Source organism: Lipotes vexillifer, unplaced genomic scaffold (assembly GCF_000442215.2).
Source record: "Lipotes vexillifer unplaced genomic scaffold, Lipotes_vexillifer_v1.1 scaffold2225, whole genome shotgun sequence".
NCBI classification, from domain to species: Eukaryota; Metazoa; Chordata; class Mammalia; order Artiodactyla; family Lipotidae; genus Lipotes; species Lipotes vexillifer.
The window spans coordinates 789,081-814,199 of NW_006798684.1; the positions used below are offsets into that span (position 1 = coordinate 789,081).

Below are 25,119 nucleotides of genomic sequence, written 5' to 3' on the forward strand. Positions count from 1 at the left end.
GACAAGTTAAAGGCTCCTCTCTTTGTGGTTCAGAATTTCACCCAATCTGCCCTATGGAGACGTAACCTGGGCCCCAAGGAAGAGGCAGACAGTAGCAGTCCCCTGTTCTAGTCCTCACCTTAGGAGTGCATGGAAGACGTAAGAAACATAAATTACGGAGGGAGGCCTATTTCATAGAGCACAAAAGACTGTATGGCCGGCAGGTCACGGGACTCTAAAGGGAAGCGAGGTACCACGCTGCAGCTAAGGAAGAGGTAACTGAGAGGTTGCTGCCATTAGGGCAGCACAGAAGGTCAGGCGGGGCGGGGAGGAGGCCAGCGGAGGGAGAAGACTGAGTGGAAAATGAAGCCTGAGAGCTCCCCAGGAGTGGGGAGAGGGTGGCCTGAGGCCCTGGGTCTGATGTTGGGGACACCTGGGCTGACTGTGCCCAGCGTGGATTTCGAGTCGGACACCACCTTGCGGGTTGGGAAAAGGAAGTTAATGCCTCCTCTCACAGTGTCCAGCCCTTGGCGCCAGGGCTCGGTTTCATAGGTTTGGGGAAACGTGCAGCGCTTGTTTGAGATAACCAGCGGTGACTGCGGGGTAAAGGCGTGTTGGGAGGGATTCCTTCCCCGAGCGAGGGTAATCGCCCTCACTTCCGGGTGCCTGCGGATGGGCGGGTGGGGGTCCGAGGTCGGGTGCCGGAACCTAGGTTCCTTTGCCCCCAGGTCGCCCACCTCCAGCGGCAGTCAAACGGCCCTTGAAAAAGGGCTGGAGGCCGCTGAGCAACTGCCGCGAATTCTACAGCGAGCCCTAAACCCAATCCTTCTGTCCGCACTGCATCTCCGTGGCGACGCGCTACGAAGTGCGGCTGCGCGAGGATGACGGCGCGCGGGCGAAAGGGAGAGGGTGTTTTGGTTCCAGCCGCTCGCCGTCCTTTCCAGACTTGGTCGTCGGAAAGCTTCGGGTTGCTGTCTCCCCTTCCCCTTCCCCTTCCCTTTCCCGGTCCCGGTCCTCCCTCCCTCCCTGCTTCCCTGTTTTTCTACTGCCGCCCGGGGTCCGGGCCATTTTCTGGACCGGGCGCACTACGGTGCGCGGCCCCGGGGCCCAGTATATGACCTGCCGTCTTGCTCCAGCTTGCTTCCGCCGCCCCATGTGGCTGCGGGGCCGCGGCGGCGCTGCCCACTATGGCCCGGAAAGCAGTTAGCAGGAAGCGGAAAGCGCCCGCCTCGCCGGGAGCTGGGAGCGACGCTCAGGGCCCACAGGTGAGGGCTGAGAGGTCGGGCCCCGGGTGATAAGGCCGAGGCACCCAGAGGATAGGGTTCGCAAATCAGGGAACCGGAACGAGGTCCAAGGTCTTGGGGGGACGGGGGGCGGGTGAAGAGCGGAGCCGTGGTCAATAGGATCCGGGCTGGGCCCGCAGGAGTTCACTGGAAAGCAGATAGGCAGCAGGGGTGAGGAACTAAAGGGGAATGTGAAAACGAGACATATTCCGGGGAGCCCTGCAGCCGGGAACGGGGCTTGAGGAGAAAACAAACTGGGTTTCTGAGGAAGGGAAACCGAAGTCGAGGAGAATCGGGAACAAAACCTCCCGTAAAATACCGGGAGAGACAGTGAAGTCCGCCTTCCTGTGGCCCGGGGAAGGGGAAATGATTGCGTCTCTCATATAGGAATGAGCCTCCCTTTGGATACGCAAGCTCTGAGCTGGGCCTTTTGGCACTTGGACGCCTAGATGAAACAGCAGGTTCCAGGTATCACTCCTGTCCTGCTCTCTGGGTCTCTTCAGACTCAGATTTCCCGTGCCTCCCACCCCGTTGGTGTTTGATTTTGGGAATTCTGTAACTGCTTGGAGCGCAGACCTGGTGACAGGAAGGCGACCACTGATAGGGCATCCCTGAAAGACCTGGGACCCCAGTTGGGCTCCTTGGGTTGCACCGTACATGCTTCGCGGGGAGTACAGGCTGAGAGGGAGAAGGGGGCCCATTAGAGATGCAGCCCAGGTCTGTATGTTAATCTCTCGGCCCTTCACTCCCTTCTCTATCAAGGATAGCTTTAAGGTACCTGAATCCTTCACTTAAAAAAGGCCTTAGTACTCTTTTCTGCTTACATTCCTTTCCTTTTCAGCCCTTGTTTTCTATAGGTATCACTATGAGCAGCATCTTTTCAGTGTTGGAAGAGTTAAACTGGACTTCTAGATTGACTTTCCTGTTCCACTGTATTTGTATTTCTGTTGTATGTAAATCCTGCAGGATGAGTTCTTAGTGATTTCTCTAATACAGTAGGATCCCTTATTCTGACAAAGGTAGCCAAAGCAGTGATTTCTAATTTTGCTTTCCACAGTTTGGCTGGGATCACTCACTTCACAAAAGGAAAAGACTCCCCCCAGTGAAGAGATCCTTAGTGTACTACCTGAAGAACCGAGAAGTCAGGCTACAGAATGAAACCAACTACTCTCGAGTGTTGCATGGTTATGCAGCACAGCAACTTCCCAGCCTCCTGAAGGAGAGAGAGTTTCACTTGGGGACCCTTAATAAAGTGTTTGCATCTCAGTGGCTGAATCATAGGCAAGTGGTGTGTGGCACAAAATGCAACACGGTAAGTTTCTGGGTGGATGTGAGCTATCTCCTAGTTCTGGATATATGGCTCCACATGCCCTAGAATCTCTCACTGCTGGTTTTCCCCATTAGTTCTTTGGGAGAGGAGATTGCTTTATTCTCCTTTCCATTCCCTCCTCTCTGTTCATGACTTCTTCCCTTTTCTGTTCCTTTCCCACTTCCACATTTCTCTTCTGGTAAATCTTCAGAGGAGTCTATTTCTTTAGGCCTCTTGCCATATGGATATGCCACTGCTTCTTGATTTTTTCCCCCCCGTTTTTATGTTGTCTTTTAAGTCAGAGGCCTCAGAGGAAAGAATGATGGTCTGGGCATCATTCAGGATACAGGATAGTGAAAACCTAGGTGTTGTCTGCTAGGCTAAGGGCATATGTAGAAGTATTTAAACTCGTACTTGGCTAAAGATAGGAATAAGACAAACACTCTCTTCTTGGGGGATAGAATCTAAAGATGTATTTCCTGTAAGAAAGGGCAGGGAAGTATGTTCGGTGGTATATTTCAGTATGTATTGGGTTGGCCAAATCGTTCATTTGGGTTTTTCCATAAGATTTTATGAAAGACCCGAACAAACATTTTGGCCAACCCAATAAATGTTTGGTCTTTGCAAAGTAGCCTTCTGAAAAGAGTTCAGTAGCAAGAAAAATTGAATATGACATGAGTAAGAAAGTATTTTTACGTAGACTGACTTAGAAGATAGTTATAAGTGAATGAAGGGGAAATTTTATCAGTAAATTTAACCAGAACAATTAAAGGCATGGATAAAATGTCAATCCATGATTGGATATTGTGGATATGATTAGAACAGAAGAGCACAAATAGCATGATATCAGAGGAATGGCAAGTGAGAAAAAACAGGGCCTGCAGGTGGGAAGTGATTCTTTTTTTTATTATTATTTTTGTTAAATAAATTTATTTATTTATTTTTGGCTGCTTTGGGTCTTTGTTGCTGTGCGCAGGCTTTCTCTAGTTGCGGCGAGCAGGGGCTACTCTTTCATTGTGGTGCGCAAGCTTCTCATTGCGGTGGCTTCTCTTGTTGCGGAGCACGGGCTGTAGGCACGCGGGCTTCAGTAGTTGTGGCACATGGGCTCAGTAGTTGTGGCTCACGGGATTAGTTGCTCTGCGGCATGTGGGATCTTCCCGGACCAGGGCTTGAACCCGTGTGCCCTGCATTGGCAGGCGGATTCTTAACCACTGCACCACCAGGGAAGCCCTGGGAAGTGATTCTGATTAACATGTGAGAAAAGATCAGATGTAGGTCCAGCTGCTCTCTGTTTTCACCTCACTCTGGGTGAATAGACAAGAAATGTCATAATGGCTGGGTGAATTTACCCTGGACAGAAACACATCTTGGATTAATTGAAAGAGAAGATGGTTCTAGATCAAGAAAGTCTTAAGTACTAGAAGTATTTATTTATAAAGGACATAGGCAAAGGTTTATACATGAGTTTTAAGGAACGATATAATACCATGGTGGTTGAGGCCAAGCTTTCATTTCCTCTTTTGTTGAAGGTTGCTTGTTATAAAGAAGCCTTTCAAAAGTAAATAGTGGTGGCAAGCTCCTACAAAACTTCCTTTTCCTAGTCTCTCAGGTCACTACTCTTGGTTTAAGAGAACTGTCATCGTTGTCACTTGGATTAGAAAGAGTCTTCCATTTAGAGGAATTCATTTCACACCCCATAACCATACAAACCATCATAGTGTTTTGCCCCAGCAAATGCTGCTGAATTTTAAACTGAATTAATCATCGTAATCTCCTGCTTCTTGAACTTATTAACCCTCTTTTGAAGGTGAGAATAATGTTGAGTAGTAATTTAACCTACTCTTGATACGTGCCTCTTTCTGTCTTCCTGTTTCCTCATGACTTAAAGTGTTTAAGTGGAGTCTTGCTTTCTTTTCTTTTTGTAATTAGTGTTTTTCTTTGCTTAGCTTTCAGAACCAAAATTGGGAACCAGGAACAGTGTTCTTCTCTGAACTTTGTAATATTTGGCAAATGATTCTCTTATCTGTGCCTTTGTTTTCCCATCTGTAAAATGCAAGTGCTGAGAAAGTAGCTGTATACATCTTGGGAAGTATTTCAAGTTAGCAATATCTTACTTGTTCAGAAATAGTAGTGGTGATAATGAATCCAAAGCCTTTTCCAATGCTCTTGGCACTCCCTGGGACTTCCCTCAGTTTAAAAGGAAAATTACTTAAGTAGTTAGCACTGTCTTTGGATAATATCTGAAGAGTTTGGGGAGGGAAGAGTTCATGTTGGATTCTCAATAGTAAATTAAGTTTTTTTTTGTTTTTTTTTTTGCGGTACGCGGGCCTCTCACTGTTGTGGCCTCTCCTGTTGCGGACCACAGGCTCCGGACGCGCAGGCTCAGTGGCCATGGCTCACAGGCCCAGCCGCTCCGCGGCATGTGGGATCTTTCCGGACCGGGGCACGAACCCGTGTTCCCTGCATCGGCAGGCGGACTCTCAACCACTGCGCCACCAGGGAAGCCCGTAAATTAAGTTTTGATGTATTGAAATTTTACCATCAGTGAAATGATTTAAAAGTATTCAATAGGAAAGGTATACCACAACTATTTATATTCTAAAATCTTTTAATATGTATCTGCGGGTTAGAAGTGCTTTTTCTCTTGGCTGCTGTGGGTATTCATGAGCGTTTAACTAAGCGTTTAACTGTTAGCGTTAACTAACAGATGCTAAAAAGTTAGGCCATTTCCAAGTTAACTGACTCGGGGCTATAGTATAGAAGCATTTGCTGAGGCAGTGGGTCATCCTCTGTGAAAAAAGCAGTAGAGGTTTTGTAAATTATTCTGTAGCTTGATTGGTGGGGTGGGAATTTCCCTGTGCTATGGGCTAACACTCAAACTAGGGGCAGTCCATTCAACCTCTCTGAATTCCCTGGGCCTAATAAGCACAGGAATAAGATTGCTAGCCTATGTTTTTTGCTTTTTTTTTTTTTGCCGCACCACACAGCTTGCAGGATGTTAGTTCCCCGACCGGGAATCGAACCTATGCCCCCTGCATTGGAAGCTCGGAGTCCTAACCACTGAACTGCCAGGGAATTCACCAGCCTATGTTTTAATCATTAACACTACAACACTCATATTTTTACTAAATTATTTAAAGAAGGAGAGGTAGTATAACCTTAATTGAAATGTGGGTTTGGGAACCACGATGGGTAGGTATATTTTCCCGGTTTAGTGTTACAAACTCAGGTTATGTACAGAGCCATACAGAAAAGCTAACTAAGAGAAGCTTGCCAGAAAAACGTTTGAAAGAAAAAAACATTTGAAGAGAAAATGTTTAGTTTTGTGCTTTCAATCAGTTGAAGTTTGAGAGGGGGTAAAGATTGAAGTTAGTGGTTTAGGATTCACATATGTATAAGGGATTATTAAAATTGTTCTATTACCATGGAGAGAGGGTAGAGAAGTCACTCTTGGGTTCCATAAACCCTCCCTAAAATTGCAAAAATATCATTAGATGTATATTTTCTGAGCATGATGTGGGAGGGTGGTGTAGGGGAGCAGTCCATAGATTTCATTACATTTTCGGAGGGAATATTGTGAGCCAAAAATGAGTAAGAACCATTGATATTGACAGAGGGGTTAAGAACAGAACCTTGGAGAACACCTACATTTATGGTGCAGGAAGATCTGCTACAGGGGGAGCAAGGAGGTCAGAGGAAAACCAGGAGAGTACCAAAAACAATTCAAGAAAGTGGATATTTTGAGAGGGGTTGGTTTGGGAAGGATGGTGATAGGCAGAGGGATAATGTGTGCAGAGTTCGAGGTTTTTAATTGTAGACATGAACTCTTATTTCCCATATTTTGACTTTCAGGGACTCACTCACCTATAATAGATAAAATTGCTCCTTGCAGCTAGGGTGAACCTCCACCACAGGGAACCATGAAGCCACTCAGTAAGAGAGTGTTAGAAAGGATTTGCAAGGGTGATTTGGGGAAAAGCTTAAGTAAATAGGATTTTCACAGGAAAATCTCCTGTGGAATTATTTTCAGCAAGACCCCAAAGCCTAAGTGATAGTACCAGGCTAACTCCTGTTGCCAGAGCTGCTTTTATCTTTCTCACCAACTCCCAAAGTAATGGTCAGAGGTATACTGCTGACTTCACAGGTAGGCTTGGTGGATCACAGTGAAGCAGACAAGATGAGGCTTGGGCTGCAATTTGCTGCCAGATGAGAGGAAGAAGCACTTGGAGAAGCCTAATTTTGGGGGTGGGGTGGAATAGTAGTTACCAGGGTTGAGAAAATAGCTATAATATTATAAACTTGAGTTTATATATTCAAACTCCTTAAATCATAAAAGCAGAATATGAAACTCAATTTGAGACACATGGAAACAAACAAAGGAAAAATGTGGGAGTTTTTTTCTGACTGGATTTTTTATTCATTCCTCCTCGTATTACTGTTTTATTTTCCCAGTGGGGTTACAGCCCTTTAGAAAATGCTTTAAAATGCTTGCAGAATTCCTTGGGTTTGGCCAAGTGTACATCTCAGGTTAACAGCATTCTTCTTTTTTGTTTTGAATTTTATTTTATTTTTTATACAGCAGGTTCTTATTAGTTCTCTACTTTATACATATTGGTCTATACATGTCAATCCCAATCTCCCAACTCATCTCAGCACATCCCCCCACCCCACCCCACCCCACTTTCCCCCCTTGGTGTCCATACGATTGTTCTCTACATCTGTGTCTCTATTTCTGCCTTGCAAACCAGTTCACCTGTACCATTTTTCTAGGTTCCACATATATGCGTTAATATACCATATTTGTTTTTCTCTTTCTGACTTACTTTACTCTGTATGACAGTCTCTAGGTCCATCCACATCTCTACAAATGACCCAATTTCGTTCCTTCTTATGGCTGAGTAATATTCCATTGTATATATATATACCACATCTTCTTTATCCATTCGTCCATCAATGGGCATTTAGGTTGATTCCATGAGCTGGCTCTTGTAAATAGTGCTGCAATGAACATTGGGGTGCATGTGTCTTTTTAAATTATTATGGTTTTCTCTGGGTATATGGCCAGTGGTGGGATTGCTGAGTCATATGGTAATTCTATTTTTAGTTCTTTAAGGAACCTCCATACAGTTCTCCATAGTGGCTGTATCAATTTACATTCCCACCAACAGTGCAAGAGGGTTCCCTTTTCTCCACACCCTCTCCAGCTTTTGTTGTTTGTAGATTTTCTGATGATGCCCATTCTAACAGGTGTGAGGTGATACCTCATTGTAGTTTTGATTTGCATTTCTCTAATAATTAGTGATGTTGAGCAGCTTTTCATGTATTTGTTGGCCATCTGTATGTCTTCTTTGGAGAAATGTCTATTTAGGTCTTCTGCCCTTTTTTTTAATATAAATTTTATTTATTTATTTATTTTTATTTTTGGCTGCGTTGGGTCTCCGTTGCTGTGCTCCGGCTTTCTCTAGTTGCGGCAAGCAGGGGCTACTCTTCATTGTGGTGTGCGGGCTTCTCATTGTGGTGGCTTCTCTTGTTGTGGAGCACAGGCTCAAGGCACTCGGGCTTCAGTAGTTGTGGCTTGAGGGCTCTATAGAGTGCAGGCTCAGTAGTTGTGGTGCATGGGCTTAGCTGCTCCACGGCATGTGGGATCTTCCCGGACCAGGTCTGAAACCCATGTCCCCTGTGTTGGCAGGCAGATTCTTAACTCCTGTGCCACCAGGGAAGCCCTCTGCCCATTTTTTGACAGGGTTGTTTGTTTTTTTAATATTGAGCTGCATAAGCTGTTTATATATTTTAGAGCTTAATCCTTTGTCAACAGCATTCTTATCTGTATGATCCTTCTGTATTTTGTACTTAGGATATTAACCTGCTAATTAGGTTTTAGTTTTTTAAATGGCATATGGTTATTCTTTGTCTAGTAAAAAATGTTCACAGTTATCCCAGAATTAGTCTTTATCTTATTTTGAGAATATTTGACTCGTTTGAGAGGAAGATTTTAGATGTGGAGGTGATAGAATTGCTATCTTGGCAAGTTCATTCTGCTGGGCACATGTGCAGAAGTGTTTGTAGATTGAAAATCATTGTGTAAATGCTTCAAAAAGTCTAAAGTACTATGTCAAGTTAATTGATGTTATAAGGCTTTAGGAAGAGGAGCAGTAGGAGTAAGTTTATGCCTCTTATATGTGATGGTGCTAGAGTTGGCTGCCCTTTTCTGACTTGTCTTCATCTTGAGAAGGCCTTGCTTGGATTAACGCAGGTATGGGCTCCAGGAATCCTGTTTCATGTAGTGTGTTGCAGACTTTAGTCACCCTCTGTATGTGAGGGAATTAATGGTCAAGAATGTTAGGGTGTGACCCATGTACTTATGATTAGTTAATCTATAGCAAGAGAGACAAGAATATACAATGGACAAAAGACAGTCTCTTCAATGAAAATTGGTGCTGGGAAAACTGGACAGCTACTTGTAAAAGAGTGACATTAGAACATTTTCTCATACCATATACAAAAATAAACTCAAAATGGATTAAAGTCCTAAGTTTAAGACTGGAAACCATAAAACACCTAGAAGAAAATATAGGCAGAAAACTCTGACATAAATCATAGCAGTATTTTTTGGGTATATCTCCTAAGGGAAAAGAAAAAAAGCATAATAAGCAAATGGGACCCAATTAAAAGCTTTTGCACAGCAAAGGAAAGCATTCACAAAATGAGAAGACAACATACTGAATGAGAAAATATTTGCAAGTGATATAAACAATAAGGGGTTAATAACCCCAATATGTAAACAGTTTATACAACTCAATATCAGAAGAACAAACAACCTGATTAAAAATTGGGCAGGGGCTTCCCTGGTGGTGCAGTGGTTGAGAGCCTGCCTGCCGATGCAGGGGACACGGGTTCGTGCCCCGGTCCGGGAAGATCCCACATGCCGTGGAGCGGCTGGGCCTGTGAGCCATGGCCGCTGAGCCTTTGCGTCCGGAGCCTGTGCTCTGCGATGGGAGAGGCCACGACAGTGAGAGGCCCGTGTACTGCAAAAAATAAAAAAATTTAAAAATTGGGCAGGGGCCTTATCTGGTGGCACAGTGGTTAAGAATCCGCCAGCCAATGCAGGGGACACGGGTTTGAGCCCTGGTCCGGGAAGATCCCACATGCCGTGGAGCAGCTAAGCCCATGCACCACAACTACTGAGCCTGCACTCTAGAGCCCGCAAGCCACAACTACTGAAGCCCGCACACCTGGAGCTCGTGCTCCACAACAAGAGAAGCCACCGCAATGAGAAGCCCACGCACTGCAGTGAAGGGTAGCCCCCGGTCGCCACAACTAGAGAAGCCTGCGCACAGCAATGAAGATCCAGCGCAGCCAAAAACAAAATAAATAAAATAAATAAATTTATTAAAAAAAAATTGGGCAGAAGGCCTGAATAGACATTTTTTCAAAGAAGACATACACATCACCAACAGGCACGTGAAAAAATGCTCAATATCCCTAGTCATCAGAGAAGTGCAAATCAAAACCACGGTGAGGTATCACTTCACACCTGTGAGAATGGCTTTTATCAAAAAGACCACAAACAACAAATATTGGTGAGGATGTGGAGAAAAGAGACCCCTTGTATGCTGTTGGTGGGAATGTAAATTGGTGCAGCCACTATGGAAAACAGCATGGAGGTTCCTCAAAAAACTAAAAGTAAAACTACTATATGATCCAGCAATTCCACTCCTGGGTATAGATCCAAAGAAAAAGAAAGCAAAAACTCTTAATTCAAAAAGATAGCGTGCACCCTAATGTTCATAGCAGCATTATTTACAATTGCCAAGATATGGAAGCAACCTAAATGTCTTAACAACAGATGAACAGATAAGATGTGAGATATACACATACACACACAGATACACACACATACATACATATATATACATACACTTGCACACAACAATGGAATACTCCTCAACTATAAAAAATGAAATTTTGCCATTTGCGACAACATGGGTGGACCTGGAGGGTATTATGCTTAGTGTAATAAGTTAGAGAAAGACAGATACTGTATGTTGTCACTTATATGTGGAATCTAAAAAATAAAATGAATGTATATACGAAACGGAAACTGACTCACAGATATAAAGAATAAACTAGTGGTTTCCAGTGGGGAGAGGGAAGCGGGGAGGGGCAAGATAGAGGTTGGGGATTAAGAGATACCAACTACTATGTATGAAATAAATAAGCTACAAGGATATATTGTACAACACAGGGAATATAGCCAATATTTTATAACAACTTTAAATGGAGTATAAGCCATAAAATTTTTGAATTTTGTTGTACACCTGAAATGAATATAATATTGTAAATTAGCTATATACTTCAATAAAAATTTAAAAATTAAAAAAAGGGTTAGGGCCTGAACAGCAGTCCTATGGAAGGATTCAAGAATTTTAGGGCAGCTTTTCTCAACAAGAATATTGATGGTGTTTTGGTGGTTTCTTCCTTCTCTGGGACTTTACCTCCTATTGCTGGAGATTTCACATTCTTGCCTTCTGCTCCATAGATGCCAGCAGTCCCCCTCTACCCTGCGCTCTCAGTTATTGTGACAAGCAGGCACATGCATGTGTACACGCAGGCACACATGCATGCATTTTCAAACATTGTGCCCTCAGTTGACAACCACCTCAGAGCTTGAGGCGGGCAGTTTTTCTCTTAAGTGATCTGAGCCCTTTATTTCAGGTATAGTCTGTTGGAAGCTTGGGACGTTGGAGAATGAACATAGGAGTAACATAGTGACTCTTGCACTCCAGGCTTTTTTTTTCTAGCTGGATCCTTGATAGACATTACAGTCAGAGAAAAAGGTCTTTTCAAGCTGACACATGGACGTTTTTTCTGTTGGAATGGAAGCAGTGCCCAGGTCTGGTTCAAGATGAATGAGAGTTTTTCCTGGTGATGTCTAGGAGTATTGCTTTTTAGCTTGACCTTAAGCAGGATTCTTCATATATTTCCTGGTGTAGGAGATAAAAGGGAGAAACTGACCCAGAATTGGCAGCTGGGTTCAATCCAGGATTATGGTTGGACTGCAACATTTGGCTGCTGCTGCTTTTTTTTTTTTTTTTTTTTTTAAATTAATTTATTTCTGGCTGCGTTAGGTCTTTGTTGCTGCGCGCGGGCTTTCTCTGGTTGTGGCAGGTGGGAGCTACTCTTCATTGTGGTGCATGGGCTTCTCATTGGGGTGGCTTCTCTTGTTTCAGAGCACGGGCTCTAGGCACATGGGCTCAGTAGCTGTGGCTCGCGGGCTCTAGAGCGCAGGCTCGGTAGTTGTGATGCACGGGCTTAGTTGCTCCACAGCATGTGGGATCTTCCTGGACCAGGGCTCGAACCCATATCCCCTGCATTGGCAGGGGGATTCTTAACCACTGCGCCACCAGGGAAGTCCCAACATTCAGCTTCTTAAACTGCTGATTCCACTTGAATGCCCTTATATGCCTTTGGATCCTTGGAGGCCATCAGTCCCTCTCACTTGTAGGTGGGGATGTTTTCATCAGGACAGTTTTTGAATGTGAGAAGAAATGGAGTAATATTTCTGCATTTCATTGGCTAGAATGTAGTGGGACAACTTTGTGTTTTGTGTCTGCTTTTACTAAATTTATAACCATTTATTGAGTTTCTCCCATGTATAGCAAGACACTGCTTCATGTGGGGTTGCAGTGATATAGAAACAAATCTCAGACAGAGCTGGAAGGGACTGTAACCACTGGCCTCCACTGTTTTTTAGAGTTGAAGAAACAGACTCAAAGGGAGAAAAGTTATTTGCCTGAGATTCTATAATGAGTTAAGTTTGGGTCCTAATTTTCCTTATTCCTTGTCAGAATTCTTTGTTATGCCAAGTAATCCTCAAACTTTCACTGCAATACCCGTAATGGCAGAGGACTGCCTGACCTCTGCTTAGCTTGGCTGGGATACAATACATAGCTGCATGCAAAGTTAATAACAACATAGATGCCTCATTAGACGCGCCAACCAGGAGTGCTCTCGAGAGGAAGTCATTCCTAGCTAGGGTATTCAGAGAGGATTTCCTAGAGGAGCAAGAGTCTTCAACTGTGGGAAGGAAGCAGGGATGTCCATTCCATAGCAGAGTCAGGAATATACAAGGAATGTTGAGCAACTCTGGATAGGCCCATTTGGCTGATACTGGGAAGAAACAAGGGAGAGTGACTCAAGTTGCTCGGGATTTGGTTGACAAGACTAACTGAATCTCCTGTAGGTAACTTTTTTTTTTCTTTTCCTTCTGACTCATGTCTCGCCTTTAATAATGAATAATCCTGTTAATCACCTTTCTCATCTGGAGAACTGAGTCACATGCTTCGTAGCATGGCCCCTGGTGAATTTATGGCCTGTTCCTGCAGCCCTGTAGACTTGGAGGATGGGGAAACGTGGGTAGCTGAGAACAGAGGTTTGCTGGGAGGTGCCTGGCAGGCTAACTACCTGCTGAAAGTTAGTAATGAGGTAGTCTGGTTACTTGATTTGGTTCCTGTTTTCCTTGGGCTCTTCCTTTAGTCTTCTTTTGCCAGTCTGCCTTCTTCTAAATTGATGTATATTTGATTTCTGATTGCTTAGGCCTTTGTTTCCTAAGCATGACTCAGGAACTGTCTGCATCACAATCACTTGAGGTATGTGTTTAAAATGCAAGTTTCCTGGTCCCCACTCCAGTACTGATTCAGGATTTTTCCTTCCGTGAAACCTAGGAATTGGAATTTTAAACAAGCTCTCAGGCAATTTTTATATGAATCACTGGCTTAGGCTTTATGCTGTATAGCAGTAATTTTTTTGTCACCTTATTAAATCTAGACCATTCATTTGAATCCTCCTTGTATTTTCTAAACCACACTCAGGGCATAGGTGGGACATCATGTTTAATGGATCTGAAAGAATTTCCTTGTAGGCATCTTGGTTAATATCTGTTCAGCAACCAGTAGTATGTAATCAAATCTTATTTCTGCACTTTGAGGAAGCCCTTGACAAATAATTATTTTCCTTATATGCCAGTTCTGGTCTCAACAGACAAAGCAAGAAATTTGCCCATTCTTTTTTTGTGTGTGTGTGGCTGCGTTGGGTTTTCGTTGCTGCGCCTGGGCTTTCTCTAGTAGCAGCGAGCAGGGGCTACTCTTCATTGCTGTGCGTGGGCTTCTCATCGCGGTGGCTTCTCTTGTTGTAGAGCACGGGCTCTAGGCACGCAGGTTTCAGTAGTTGTGGCACGCAGGCTTCAGTAGTTGTGGCACGCAGGCTTCAGTAGTTGTGGCATGCAGGCTTCAGTAGTGTGGCTTGCGGGTTCTAGAACTCAGACTCAGTAGTTGTGGTGCATGGGCTTAGTTGCTCCACAGCATATGGGATCTTCCTGGCCCAGGGCTCGAACCCCTGTCCCCTGCATTAGCAGGCAGATTCTTAACCACTGTGCCTCCAGGGAAGACCCTGCCCATTCTTTTTTTAAGTCAGATCTTAGCTTAAGTTATTACTTTCCAATTTTTTGGTCTCTTTACTAGAAGAGTTATAGTAAACAAGTCAGAAATAACAAGTTTAAGTCATTTTGTATTGTGTATTTGGATTCAGAGATTCATGGGTTGAATCTGGGCTCCATTTCTTACTAGCTTTGTACCCTTGGACAAGCCAGGTAATTTCTCCTTAGCCTTTCTTTCACCTTTAAAATAAATGGAGTGGGGACTTCCGTGGTGGTCCAGTGGTTAAGACTCCACACTCCCAATGCAGGGGGCCCAGGTTTGATCCCTCATCAGGGAGCTAGATCCCACATGCGTGCTGCAACTAAGAGTCCGTGTGCCACAGCGAAGATCCTACATGCAGCAACGAAGATACCACGTGCCTCAACTAAGACCCAGTGCAGCCAAATAAGTAAATAAATACATATTTTAAAAATAATAATAATAATGGAGTGAGTAGTATCTACCTAGCTTAGTCATGAAGAAAATTAAATAAGATGTTGGTTAGCTCGGTGTGTAGAACATGTACTTAGTAAATTGTTGATGTAATTAATGGCAGTGAAGAAGGAAGTGGTAACAGTAGTTTGATGGTTCTAGCCTTTAGGTGTATTTCTGGCCAAATTCAGGTACATAAGATAAGATAAGAAGTGACCATTTTTCTACCCTGTTAATTGGTTATTTTCTGTATGTCAGTCACATCCCAAGGAGCTTAAACATTTAAAAATGATTCATTTAGATATAATTTATATAAGAAAAAACACAATTAGGAAATTATAGTTAATTTCATCATAAAAGGGATATAGATAAAAGCAAAATATTTTTCTGAATACAAATTAAAGTGTTAACCCATTCTGATAAGGATGTGGTGGAACAGGCCATATATTTATTGTCACTAAAACCCGTTTTTGAAAGTAATTTGGCATTATGTTTCAAAGACCTGGGGTGTATTGTTTGTTGAATGAAGAGCCTAATAAGTATTATACCCTTTAACCTAATATTTTCATACTTTGGAAATTATCCAAAGGAAGAGAGAAGTCTTTTTTAACAAAATAATTATTGGAAGCTATTTTATCAAAATGTTAACAAATAGAATACTTAAGTAATTTATGGTAAATCAAATCTGCATGATATTATGGAGGTATTGACATAATTGTGAAGACTGTAATAATGTGCAGAGCTTTTGATATGTTAAATGTAATGAGATACAGAATTCTCTCTGCTGATTATAGCTATGCACCATTATACATGCATGTGATTAAGGACTGAACAGGAACTTGACAAATGAAAAACAGACTTGGAAAGAGGGATAGGATTTTTTTCTTTTTTTTTGGCTGCGTCGTGTCTTGCGGCACACAAGATCTTTCGTTGTGGTGTGCGGGCTCTTTTTTGCAGTACGTGGGCTTCTCTCTAGTTGTGGCACAGGGGCTCCAGGGCGCGTGAGCTCTGTAGTTGTGGCACACGGGCTCAGTAGTTACAGCGTGTGAGCTTAGTTGCCCCGTGGCATGTGGGATTTTAGTTCCCTGACCAGGGATGGAACCGGAGTCTCCTGCATTGGAAGGTGGATTCTTAATCACTGGACCACCAGGGAAGTCCCGAGAGATAGGATTTTGAGCAATCTTTCTTGCATTTTTTATTTCCAGTATTATAGGTAAAGTATTGTCAATAAACCCTATAATTTAAAAAAAAAAAAAAGTTACTTCAGCTAGATGTTTTTTCTTAGCCTAAAGCAATGGTGAAAGTGGCCTTGCCAGGTTGCCATTCAATGCTTGTCTTGTTTGCTGACAAAGATTGAGCAGTCTCAGAGTATACCTCCTCTCTAGGGAAAGGGTGTAAAGAAAGAGCTTGGAAATACAGTGGTAGGATATACGGCAAAAGGAGTTCCCCTCTCAAGTCACAGAAGTTTTTTGGATCTCCAGGTAACACCTGGAGAGAGTTCTTGCTTTTCAGTGGGCAGATACATAATCATATTATCATTAAGTCTTTGTGCCGTAAGGCTCAGGAAGTAAGAATGAGAGAATAGGGATTATGTTATTGTTTTAAACTGTTATTATTAAAAGTTTATAATCTCTTAATATACTAGATAATTAATTAGTGTGTAATGACAATCTGCTCTCCAGTAGTTTGCAGTTTAGAGATAAGGCTTCCTTTTAATTCTGAGTAGAAGGTCTTATGCCTTGAAATGCTCTGGGGAACAAAAAGCTGAGAATATCTTGTTTTCTTCTGAATAATCTATACATTAATTATTAGTATCCTTCAGTACTATAGGAATTAATTTTCATCTTCCATAGGAAGAAATGAGGATCTGTGTAAAATCAGGCTAGTTGACCAATTCTTGTTTACCCTTCTATTCTCTGATTGGATGGTATATCACTTGGAAGTAGGACATGGGCTTTGTATTTAGATAAAGGCAACACTCAGTTGAGTTCTGATTTTACAACCTAAGAGAAATTTTTTACCAAATGTTTGTCAAGGTGCTTGAGGTAGCTAAACCTCTGTGGTGTACTGTTAGAGGCTCTTCACTAGGTGACTTTGGCTGATACCAGGCAAAATCTTAGGTGTCTTGCCAAAGCTGACTCTCAGGACTTATTCCATTTTCAACAGAGCCCTCCAAAATCAGGGGTTAAGAATCAGTTTACTGGACATGTTAAACGCTTGTAAAGAATTATATTACTGGGAATTCCCTGGTGATCCAGTGGTTAGGACTCCATGCTTTCATTGCCGAGGGCCTGGGTTCAGTCACTGGTTGGGGAACTAAGATCCTGCAAGCTGTGCGCCCCCCACTCAAAAAAAAAGAATTATTATGTTACTTAAATTCAGGATAATTGTAAATCCTAATTTGGTCCTCCTCCCACAAAATCATGATTCTAGTGGGAAAATATCAGAACTCAGGACCTAATACGAAGTACCATGGCTGATTTCAGCAAGCCAGCCCTATAGCCGTCTTTTGGAGGAGCAGCTTAGATTCACAATTCAAAGAGTAAGAGATCTTAGCATAGCACAGGCACCTGGATTTAGATACAAGAATGTTCACTGCAGTGTGTTTTGCATTACTGAAAATTTGGATACAGCATAAATGTTCGATAACAGGGAATGTGTTCGATAAATTCTAGCATACCCATGCAGTGAATCACCTTAAAGCCATTAAAAATTATTTAAAGGTATAGAGATTAATTTGAAAAGGTGTTAAAAGATATAAAATAATATGTATGAGGTCACATTTTTATAAATGGAGAAAAATATGTATGCATGTGACTGGGTATATAGTGAAGGACCTGAAAAAAATACACCAAGTGGTAGTAGTGGTGGTGTTCATTTTCTAATTTCCCCTTTTCTATGTTTTACAAGTTTATGATGTGTTACTTTTGTAATTTGGACCCCAAAAATGTTATTTTACTTTAAACAACCACATGGGTCTTTCCTTTAATAGACTTGCAATAGAAACAGTGACTCAACTTTCTAGGTGTGACAACTCTTCTAGCTCCTGAACAGTCTAAAATATTTATAGCTATAGAGTCTTGATATTGTTCAAGCAGCTTATTGATCTCAGCCATACCCTTGTCTCCTGCACAGCAGGATGCAGGTGAGTAGGCAGCAAGCTTTTAGAGATGGGCTGGACAGAATGCCCGATTCTCCTGGACATCATTGGAGTCCTGAGTAAGTGCAGCTCATTTCAGGGCCTGTGGTCCTTTTCTTTTATTTTAATTATGCACGTCATATGTGTTCCCTGAGGGAAAAAAAAAAATCAACATTCCTGGATGCATTTTTATTTTTATTTATTATTATTATTTTTTAATATTTATTTGGTTGCACTGGGTTTTAGTTGTGGCAGGTGGACTCCTTAGTTGTGGCTCACGGGCTCCTTGTTGCAGCTCGCCGGCTCTGTGGCATGCAAACTCTTAGTTGAGGCATGCATGTGGGATCTAGTTCCCTGACCAGGGGTCAAACCTAGGCCCCCTGCATTGGGAATCTTCACCACTGAGCCACCAGGGAAGTCCCTGGACTCATGTTTTTAAAAGGGAAGGTATTCATTTAATAACACAGCATGACCAACTTTCCATGTTAATAAATACCCTCTACTCCATCATTCTTAAAGACTGTATAATAATCCATTGTGTGGATATTCCCAATCCCCTGTGGTGTTTCACTAGTTTAAAATTCACTAGTTTAAAATTCACTGTAATTTGGGACTTCTCTGGCAGTCCAGTAGTTAAGACTCTGTGCTTCCGTTATAGGGGGCACTGGTTCAGTCCCTGGTCAGGGAACTAAGATCCCATGCGCTGCACAGCAGGGCCAAATAAATAAATAAATTAATTAATTAATTAAATTCACTATAATTAAAATTGTTCACCTGTCATTATTTCCTTATCATAAATTTCTAAAATTGAAATTGCAGAGTTTACACATTTTTCATTTTAGATACATATTGTCTAACTGTTTCCTGTTGTGTTTCTGGATCTTGGCTCTCTCCTTTGCTCCTCCCCATCTCCGTTTGGGAGAGAAATGTATTCCTCTGCTTGATTTCAGTTATCCTCCCTTTCCCATACTTAAGCTGCCCTCTTGCCTTTTACCATCTGACTTGGTATAGTCATCCTCTCTGTGCGACCTATGTGGATTTGCTTTCCTTTCTCCATTAACCTCCATCTAAAACACTCTGATACTTTGTGAATCTCCCCTCCCCCCATTTTATTAAGCCACCTTGACTTTCTATACACACCATTGCATATGTCTATATGCAGTTACATGCATTTAGAGGTGTACTCACTAGTCATACAATCTTCCTGATTGTAAGGCCTTTGCTTTCTTTTTTCCCTCTGTCCTAACTTGTAAGTTGCAGGGAGCCATTAAGCCTCAAGCTTATTTTGCTATGCTGCTGGTTTCTGGCAGGGATCCCAGTAGGTTAATGTGGAGCAAGCTCATTCTGGGAAATGTTACAGGAGCTGTATGAATCCTTGACCCTTTGTCAGACAGCTTGGGGAGATAGTCTGTGGCACTCCATCCACATCCCTATTCCTTCCTTTGAAAAAGCAAAAAGGCTCTGTCCTTCACATGGTGCTTAGTCATTCCTCTGCAAGGATGAGGGTGAGATTGGGGGTAAACTCTTGGTTTCCTGGGCCTCTACAGAGCCAGCTGTTTGCATTTCCCTTGTATGAAATCTTTTTCATCTAGTGTAGAAGCCATTCTTATAACCTACTGAATGAAACAAACATTAGAATAGAATGTTACTATTAGCTAGTACTTGGTAAGTACCTATTCTGTGCTGAGTCCTGTGCTAGATACTTTACTTTATTAGACCTCCTAGCAACCCTATTAGATAAATAATATTATTCAAGTTTTATAGATAAGAAACAAGATTCAGAAAGGTGAAAGTGACTTGATCAAGATCACATAGCTACTAAGTAACCAATGGAAGTCAAACCTAGGTCTCTCCCAAGTCCAAAACTGGAGAGGTTGGGCTTAAGACTTTCTTGGACATGAATAGATGAAGCTTTTTCTCTTCACCTTTTCTGGGTGGCAGAAATGGAGCCCTGTTTTAAGGCATAAGGTTGTGTCTTATCAAATGCATCATCCTTATTGTACAGAGTAGATTCTCTCTACATCAGTGCTTCTCAAACTTCAGTGTACTTGGAGATCTTGAGAAACTCCAGATGCTGATTTAATAGGTCTAGGGTAAAGGCCTGAGATTCTTTGTTTCTAACAAGCTTCCAGATACTCCTTTGAATAGCAAGGCTCTAGATAAGTGATTGTTAAACCTGGGCAGTCATTAGATTCACCTGGAGATCCTTGAAAAAAAATTCACTTTTACTGGCCCCAAACTCAGAACTTTCTAATTGGAGGAGTTTTAGGGTAGGGCCTGGGAATTGTTTTTAAATATTTATTTATTTATTTATTATTAATTTGGCTGTGCTGGCTCTTAGTTGCGGCATGCGGGCTCTTAGTTGTGACATGCAGGATCTAGTTCCCTGACCAGGGATCGAACCCAGGCCCTCTGCATTGGGAGCACGGAGTCTTAACCACTGGACCACCAGGGAAGTCCCTGGGAGTTGTGTTTGTTTTGTAGTATTTTTTAAAAAAAGAAAATTCCCCAGGTTATTGTATTATATTATATTGTATTATAATCAGTTTGAGAATCACTGATCTAGAAGCTAATATATTACGGTTGCATTGTCCCACACAACACAAAAGTGTAAGTGGGCAGTACATTTTGCTTTATTAAACATTTGAGGGGCTGTGTTGGTTAGAGATCGTTTGTTTAAAAGGGTAAGAAATCCACTCACATTTATTAGAAGGGCTAGCTTGCAAACCTGAAAAGCAGGAAGTATCCCTGGATCTCAGAAAAACAACTAGGAGTTGGAAAGCCCCTAGGAACCAGGGATGTCCATGCTTCCTGTCTTCTGTTTCCTTTTCTCTGGGGACTGGCTTTGGTAGAAAATGGCCACCCAGACAGTTCAGTTTAGTGCTGCCAGCCAGTTCCATATTGCTGAGAGAATTTGAATGACCCAGTCCAGTCTAGCCTCTTGACTGGTTCTCCTAGAGCCAGGAGGCCACCCCAGGACAGTACTGTGATCTGGAAATCTGGGCTGTATCAAACTCAGCTACAGGCCCCCACTCTGAGTGCAGGGATGTGGGGGCCCCCTAACATCACTGGGCAGATCCCTTGAAAGGTGGTTACTGTAAGCACTTACTATGTAGCTCTGCATGGTTGGGGCAGGAGAATAGAACCAAATAGGGTAAACCCCCTGCTCTTGGAATTGGAAGGACATTATTAGCTTAATGGAGAAGAGATACAAGTAAAGAATTTTTTTTTTAATTTATTTATTTTGGCTGTGTTGGGTCTTTGTTGCGGTGCGCAGGCTTCTCATTGCGGTGGCTTTTCTTGTTGCAAAGCATGGGCTCTAGACACGCAGGCTTCAGTAGTTGCAGCACTTGGGCTCAGTAGTTGTGGCTCGCAGGCTCTAGAGCACAGGCTCAGTAGTTGTGGCTCGCAGGCTCTAGAGCACAGGCTCAGTAGTTGTGGTGCACAGGCTTAGTTGTTCCGTGGCGTGTGGGATCTTCCCAGATCAGGGCTCGAACCCATGTCCCCTGCATTGGCAGGCGGATTCTTAACCACTGCGCCACCAGGGAAGCCCGAGACAAGTAAAGATTTTGAAACTGTGATAATATCTAAGTATTGTGGGTAGAGGGCTGTCTTGGGAGCCTACAAGAGAGGAACTTAACCAGCCTGGACATTAAGGAATATTCATAGAGGACATGTCTGAACTGAATCATGAAAGGTAAGGACGTGATGGCCAGGTAAAGAAAAGAGTAGGAGGAGGCATTTCTGGCATTGTGAACAGCATGAGCATGAAACAAAATAATTATATTTCATTGGAGAGTCTTCATTGAACACCCAATGCAGTCAAAAATAAAATAATTATTATTTGTGTGAATAATAATTAATAAGCAGTTCCTTCTAGAGTATAAGGTCCATGGCAGGATTTGAAGCTAGAGAGATAGGTAGGGGCCACATTGAGAAGAGTCTTGATGCCATGCTAAGGGGCTTGAAGGTAAAGGGGAACCATTAGATATTTTTTAATTGACATGGGAGGATTTCCATTTTTATGAAGATGATTATAGTATGGAGAATAGGTTTTTTTGTTTGTTTGTTTGTTTGTTTTGCAGTATGCGGGCCTCTCACTGTTGTGGCCTCTCCCATTGCGGAGCACAGGCTCCGGATCCGCAGGCTCAGTGGCTATGGCTCACGGGCCCAGCTGCTCCACGGCATGTGGGATCTTCCTGGACCGGGGCACAAACCCGCGCACATCCCCTGCATCGGCAGGCGGACTCTCAACCACTGCGCCACCAGGGAAGCCCCTGGAGAATAGTTTTGATGGTGACCTTGCCTGAAGGCACAAAGACCAGTTGCAGTTGTCTAGAGGAGAGAGGATGGAGAGGAAGGAGCCAGCTGTAAGAATATTTAGGAGATAGTTTGGCAGGACTAGCTGGGATGATGGGAATGAGGGAGGAGGAGTCTAGGATGAATCCCAGGCTTGTGTGACCAGGCAGATTTTGTTGGCATTAGATGAAATGAGCAATTTGGGGAGGGAGAGTATTTGTTTTAGACACATTGAGTTTAAAAATGCCTGTCCAAAAAAAAAAAAAAAATGCCTGTCAGACACATCAGTGACTGTGCCTGTTAGGCAGGAAGTCTGCCTTAAGTAGTTGTCAGGGCTAACAGACTCAGGAGTGGTTCCCCTCTCTCCACCTCCCCTTTTAAAATTTTTCCTCAGCCTCTACCTGGCGGTCTTGTTCTAGCTACTCTTCCTTTCCTTTTTCTATTTTAAATTTAAGGCTTACCTGCTTTCTTCTTTCATAGATCTTCCTGTGCAAGCAGTAGGTTATTTTATACAACGATATAACGTGATTTGGCTTCACTCTGAGAATTGCTGATAGGATTTTAAATGAACTACCTAGACTATAAGGTATATGAGGCCAGAGTTCATTCCTAGTAGTTATATTTCTAGCACCTAGAACAATTATTGGCATTTAGTTGGTGCTGAATCAGTGAGTGAATAAATGAATCATTGAATCACATAAAGAGTTTAATAATAATAGACTCCAGGGACTTCCCTGGTGGTGCAGTATTTAAGACTCTGCACTCCCAATGCAGGGGGCCCGGGTTCAATCCCTGCTAAGGGAACTAGATCCCACATGCATGCTGCAACTAAGAGTTCATGTGCCACAGCTAAGGAGCCTGCCTGCCACAACTAAGGAGCTCATGTGCTGCAACTAAGCCTGCGAGCCACAACTAAGGAGGCTGCCTGCCACAACTAAGACCCAGCGCACCCTAAATAAATAAATAAATATTAAAAAAAAAAGACTACACTGGGAATGCCCTTTGTCTAAGACTGATCTTTTCCATAAAGTATTTCTCTGAATTGAATTTTGGAGAGTGAAAAGGGGTTAGTTTTGTACAGAAGTGGATAAGAGCATTTCAGGCAGAAGCAGCAGCATGAGCAAAGGCATGGTGGCACAAAACAGAATGTGTGTGTGATAGATAAGCAGTGAGATGAATATCTCTTACCGTGTCCTGTCTCAGGTCACTCTTGCAAATGTGGCAATGTTTATAGGTATGTCTAATAGTGGTTATGATGTGTTTTGTTTATAAGCTTCTGTGCATGGTTAGATAAGAATTAGTTATATAGGGACTTCCCTGGTGGTCCAGTGGTAAAGAATCCACCTTCTCCACTGCAATGCACTGCAACAAAGAGTCCCCGCTCACCGCAACTAGAGAAAGCCCACACTCAGCAAGGAAGACCCAATGCAGTCAAAAATAAAATAAATAAAATAAATAAATTTTTAAAAAAATCTTTAAAAAACAAAACAGAAAAAGAATCCACCTTCTAATGCAGGGGACGCAGGTTTGATCCCTGGTCAGGAAACTAAGATCCCACATGCCACAGGGCAACTAAGCCTGCGTGCCACATCTAGCAAGCTCACGCGCCTCAACAGGAGAGCCCACGTGCCACAAACTACAGAGCCCATGTGCTCTGGAGCCCACTCACCTCAACTAGAGAGAAACCCAAGCAGACCACGCTCCATGACGAAAAGATCTGGCATGATTCAACAAGGATCCTGTGTGCCACAACTAAGACCCAACACAGCCAAAAAAATTAAGGAAAATAAAAAAATAAATAAATAGTAAAAAAAAAAAAAAAAGAGTTATATAAAATATGCTTGAACTGGTAGAAAACCTTTCATCAGGTTCATTAGATCCATAATCCTCTTTGAAGCCATCTTTTAATCCCAGGCAGAATTTACTTCTTCCTCTCTGTGTTTATGTAGCATATTATCTATCTCTGTTATGTTTTCTTATTTACATGTTTCATTTGACTAGTGTTGCCCTGACCGTGCATTTAATAATGCCCAGGGTCTAACGTAGTAGACATTAATTAAATGTTTGATGGGTAACAGTGAATGAATGGATGTTTGTACCCAGCGTTAGCCACACTGAAGAGAAACTGCGTTCAGCTTCTTTATCCCTTTTCTCTTGTAGCTGTTTGTAGTGGATGTCCAGACAAGCCAGATCACCAAGATCCCCATTCTGAAGGACCGGGAGCCCGGCGGTGTGACACAGCAGGGCTGTGGTATCCATGCTATCGAGCTGAATCCCTCTAGAACACTGTTAGCCACCGGAGGAGACAACCCCAACAGCCTTGCCATCTACCGGCTGCCTACACTAGATCCTGTGTGTGTGGGAGATGTAAGTCTCCCCAATAATTGTAGATAGAGGTAGCCTTGTTTTTTAACAGAGCCCAGTCCTCATCCCACAAGCCCCCCAGGAAGGGACAGTTTTCTCTAGACTTCTGCAGACTTGGGTTGGGGGTGCGTAATGGTGAGTATGGGGGTGGAGATTTCAGAGTTGGTATTCCACTCACCACAGGGAGTATCAGATATGTTGGCAGAGGGTATGTTTGATAAAGAGGCAAGCAGTACACCTCAGAGGCCATCAGCAGTGGGTTGGTGTTTGAGTCCACACCACAGTGGTTACACATCTCCTGCTGCCCATAGTCAGAAGGGTTTATTACGTTATTCATTCAGCAACTATTTTTTGACCCTTCTATGGCCGGTCATTGTTTCAGACACTGGGGACATAGCAGTGAATAAAACAGACAAAGCCCCTACCCTCTTGAAGCCTGCACTCAAGTGAAGGGAGGTATATAAACCAACAAAAATGTACCAGCAGTATGTCAGAGTGTGAGAGTAAAGGCAGGCTAAAGGGAGAGAGCATGGTGGAGAATGCTATTTCAGAGGATAGTTGGGAGGGCCTCTTTGATAAGAATAACATTTGAGCAGGGAGACTTAAAGGAAATGAGGGTGCAAGACATGCTGATGTCTGGAGGAAGAGAGTGCCAGACAGATGGAACAGCATAGAGGTCAGTTGTAGCTATAGTCTCCCAGGAAGCAAGGGGAGAGTGCGAGGAGGTGTGTTGGAGGGATGAGAAGTGGGTAATTGTGCGTAGGAACCACAGGTAGAACATCCAGAGAGAGAATGCTAGAGCTGTGTGTCCACCGGCCTTGTTTACTGTCCACAGGAATG

At 43.0% G+C, this 25,119-nt stretch overlaps 1 protein-coding gene across 1 annotated transcript in view; it reads left to right on the forward strand.

Moving 5' to 3' along the window:
* The first annotated feature begins 878 nt into the window (after positions 1-878).
* DCAF12 (DDB1 and CUL4 associated factor 12) overlaps positions 879-25,119 on the forward strand; it is a 41,387-nt gene continuing 17,146 nt past the window's right edge. The window contains exons 1-3 of the mRNA XM_007470780.1: positions 879-1,244; positions 2,320-2,574; positions 24,076-24,282. Of these exons, the coding sequence (XP_007470842.1) occupies positions 1,167-1,244; positions 2,320-2,574; positions 24,076-24,282 (540 nt within the window). The 5' untranslated portion in view covers positions 879-1,166. The remainder of the gene's footprint in view (positions 1,245-2,319; positions 2,575-24,075; positions 24,283-25,119) is intronic.